At 37.6% G+C, this 2,624-nt stretch overlaps 1 protein-coding gene across 1 annotated transcript in view; it reads left to right on the forward strand.

The window, feature by feature from the left end:
• The window catches only part of UBR5 (ubiquitin protein ligase E3 component n-recognin 5), a 119,870-nt gene that overhangs the window by 46,912 nt on the left and 70,334 nt on the right, over positions 1-2,624 (forward strand). The window contains exon 13 of the mRNA XM_015561701.1: positions 738-922. Coding sequence (XP_015417187.1) covers positions 738-922 — 185 coding nt within the window. The remainder of the gene's footprint in view (positions 1-737; positions 923-2,624) is intronic.

Consider the following 2,624-nt stretch of genomic DNA (forward strand, 5'->3'; position numbering starts at 1 on the left):
CTTAAAATATAAAGCTATGCAAAGCCCCTCAGTGTGAGAGCAGTTGTGCTTGTCCTAGAGAGAGAAGTTAAGGAGGATGCATTGTGTAAAGGGAATCTACTTAAGACTCTGTTGCTAACTTTAAAAGAGCACTCAAGAGCTAATGATTTTCTTAGGAAAAAAGTTTATAATTACAAGTTCTTAAATAAGAAAGAGGTTTGGCCCTAACCAGTGTTGCTCAGTGGATAGAGCGTCGGCCTGGGGACTGAGAGGTCCCAGGTTCGATTCCGGTCAAGGGCATGTACCTTGGTTGCAAGCACATCCCCAGTGGGGAGTGTGCAGGAGGCAGCTGGTCGATGTATCTCTCTCATGGGTGTTTCTAACTCTCTATCCCTCTCTCTTCCTCTCTGTAAAAAATCAATAAAATATATTTTTTTAAAAGTACTTATTTTGTTCACATTTCACTTTTTATATCACCTTGTTAGTTTCTTCTCTACTATTTCTATTATTTCCTTATGGCAGAATATTTGCTGCCTGAAATTTTTAGCAAATGTGCTACAATTATTCTTGCTCCTTATTTGGAGGAATAAATGTTTTTAATGGAGACCTTGAAGTCAATGCTTTATCAGCCTCTTGATTTGTAAAATTGTATTTGGAAAACCGAGGAAGCAATATACTTTCACATGTTGTATTTTTATACACTTTTGAAATAACTTCTACTATGTCATCTTGATGGCGATTTTTCTTTTGTTTGCCAGGTATGCTTAAGAAATAATCCTCTTTATCATGCTGGAGCAGTTGCATTTTCAATTAATGCTGGGATTCCTAAAGTTGGTGTCTTAATGGAGTCCGTTTGGAATATGAATGATAGCTGTAGATTTCAACTTAGATCCCCTGAGAGCTTGAAAAGTATGGACAAAGCTAGCAAAACTACTGAAGCTAAGTAAGTACTATACCCTAACTAATCTTGATTTTGCACTGTATATGAATAGTCTAATTAAGGGAGACTTAGAGCTGTATAGTGACTCAGAAAAGTATTAATGTGATGGGTTCTTGTTAAAATCCTCAGGAATTTGGAAAAGAATTGGTAAAATTTATTGTTTGCTGCTTGGTTAACATTCATATATTATAGTTCTTGATTAGTTGCCAGAATGACAGTGTGTATGGTTCTCTTTTGTTGTCTTTGTTTTGTTGTTAGAGTGTGTCTGTTGAAGGTGTTATGTAGTGATAACAACATGTTCAGCCTTACTATGTTAGGTCAACTTTCTCCCCCTCTCCCTTTTAATTATCTCAGTTTCTAACTAACATCCTGTCTCATCATGATCATTGGAAGGGATTTGCTGGTCAAATGAGCTGGGGAGGGAACTTCTGTAAAGGATTTATCAACTTTTGGGTCGGAGGGATATGTGAACAGAAATATCACTAAATTGTAGATAGCCCATGTTCTGGGGCTGGCTTATGGTTTGGGAGCTCAGTACACTGATCTTAACACCTGTACTATTATAAGCATCTACTCATCTTTAAAAATATTTGTGTATTATACCCAGGTCTGTGTTGCGTAGTGGTTAGAGTGTCGGTCTGAGCACTGAAGGTTCTCAGGTTCGATTTCTGGTCAGGGGCACAAACCTGGGTGCCGCACATAAGCGGGAAGCAACCAGTTGATGTGTCTCTCTCACATTAGAATTCTAGCTCATAGAATATAAAGTTTTGACCACAGTTCTTTTGAAAAGGTTACTTGTTTTTATTTAAACCTTTGCTATTTTATTCTTTAGGTTGCTACATGGGTAGATGAAACTTTAAGTTCTGTGGCTTCTAAATTAGAGCACACTGCACAGACTTATTCTGAACTTCAAGGTGAACGGATAGTTTCTTTACATTGCTGTGCCCTCTATACCTGTGCCCAGCTAGAAAACAATTTATATTGGTGGTGAGTATCACTGGGAGGGGGACTCTGAATGCTTTATGTGCATAGATAGGTGCTTGGAATACCAACATGAGAAGGTCAGCAAAAGATGCTTTATAGAGAGGGAAGTTTCACTTTGGAGCAAAGTAACATTAAAAATACCGTAAAAGAGAAGCCTATAAAAATAATGCATACTTGGTGCATCAGAAATTTTATAAAAATATAAAGTAGTAACAAAAATCACCTATAATCCCACACCTCAAAGATATAACTACTGTTAACATTTAGTGGTATTTTAGTCGTTCTTTCTTATACGTAAATGTGTCCCCTTTTTTTACATAATTGAAAGCATAGGTTATAGGGGACTTTCTAATTCAACAGTGTTACTTAAAATGTAATTTTAGCCCTAGCCGGTTTGGCTCAGTGGATAGAGCGTCAGCTTGCAGACTCAAAGGTCCTGGGTTCGATTCCAGTCAAGGGCATGTACCTTAGTTGTGGGCACATCCCCAGTAGGGGGTGTGCAGGAGGCAGCTCATCGATGTTTCTCTCTCATCGATGTTTCTAGCTCTCTATCCCTCTCCCTTTCTCTCTGTAAAAAATCAATAAAATATAAAAAAAAAGAGAGAGAGAGAGAAAGCTCACTAATGATTGGCTTGGCTATAAGAAGTGATACCTTGAAGCTATCACTAAAGAGAAAAGATATTGCTGTATCTTCTTTTTTTAAATCAAAAGAACCCACAGG

This window comes from Myotis davidii, unplaced genomic scaffold (genome assembly GCF_000327345.1).
Source record: "Myotis davidii unplaced genomic scaffold, ASM32734v1 scaffold497, whole genome shotgun sequence".
Lineage (NCBI taxonomy): Eukaryota > Metazoa > Chordata > Mammalia > Chiroptera > Vespertilionidae > Myotis > Myotis davidii.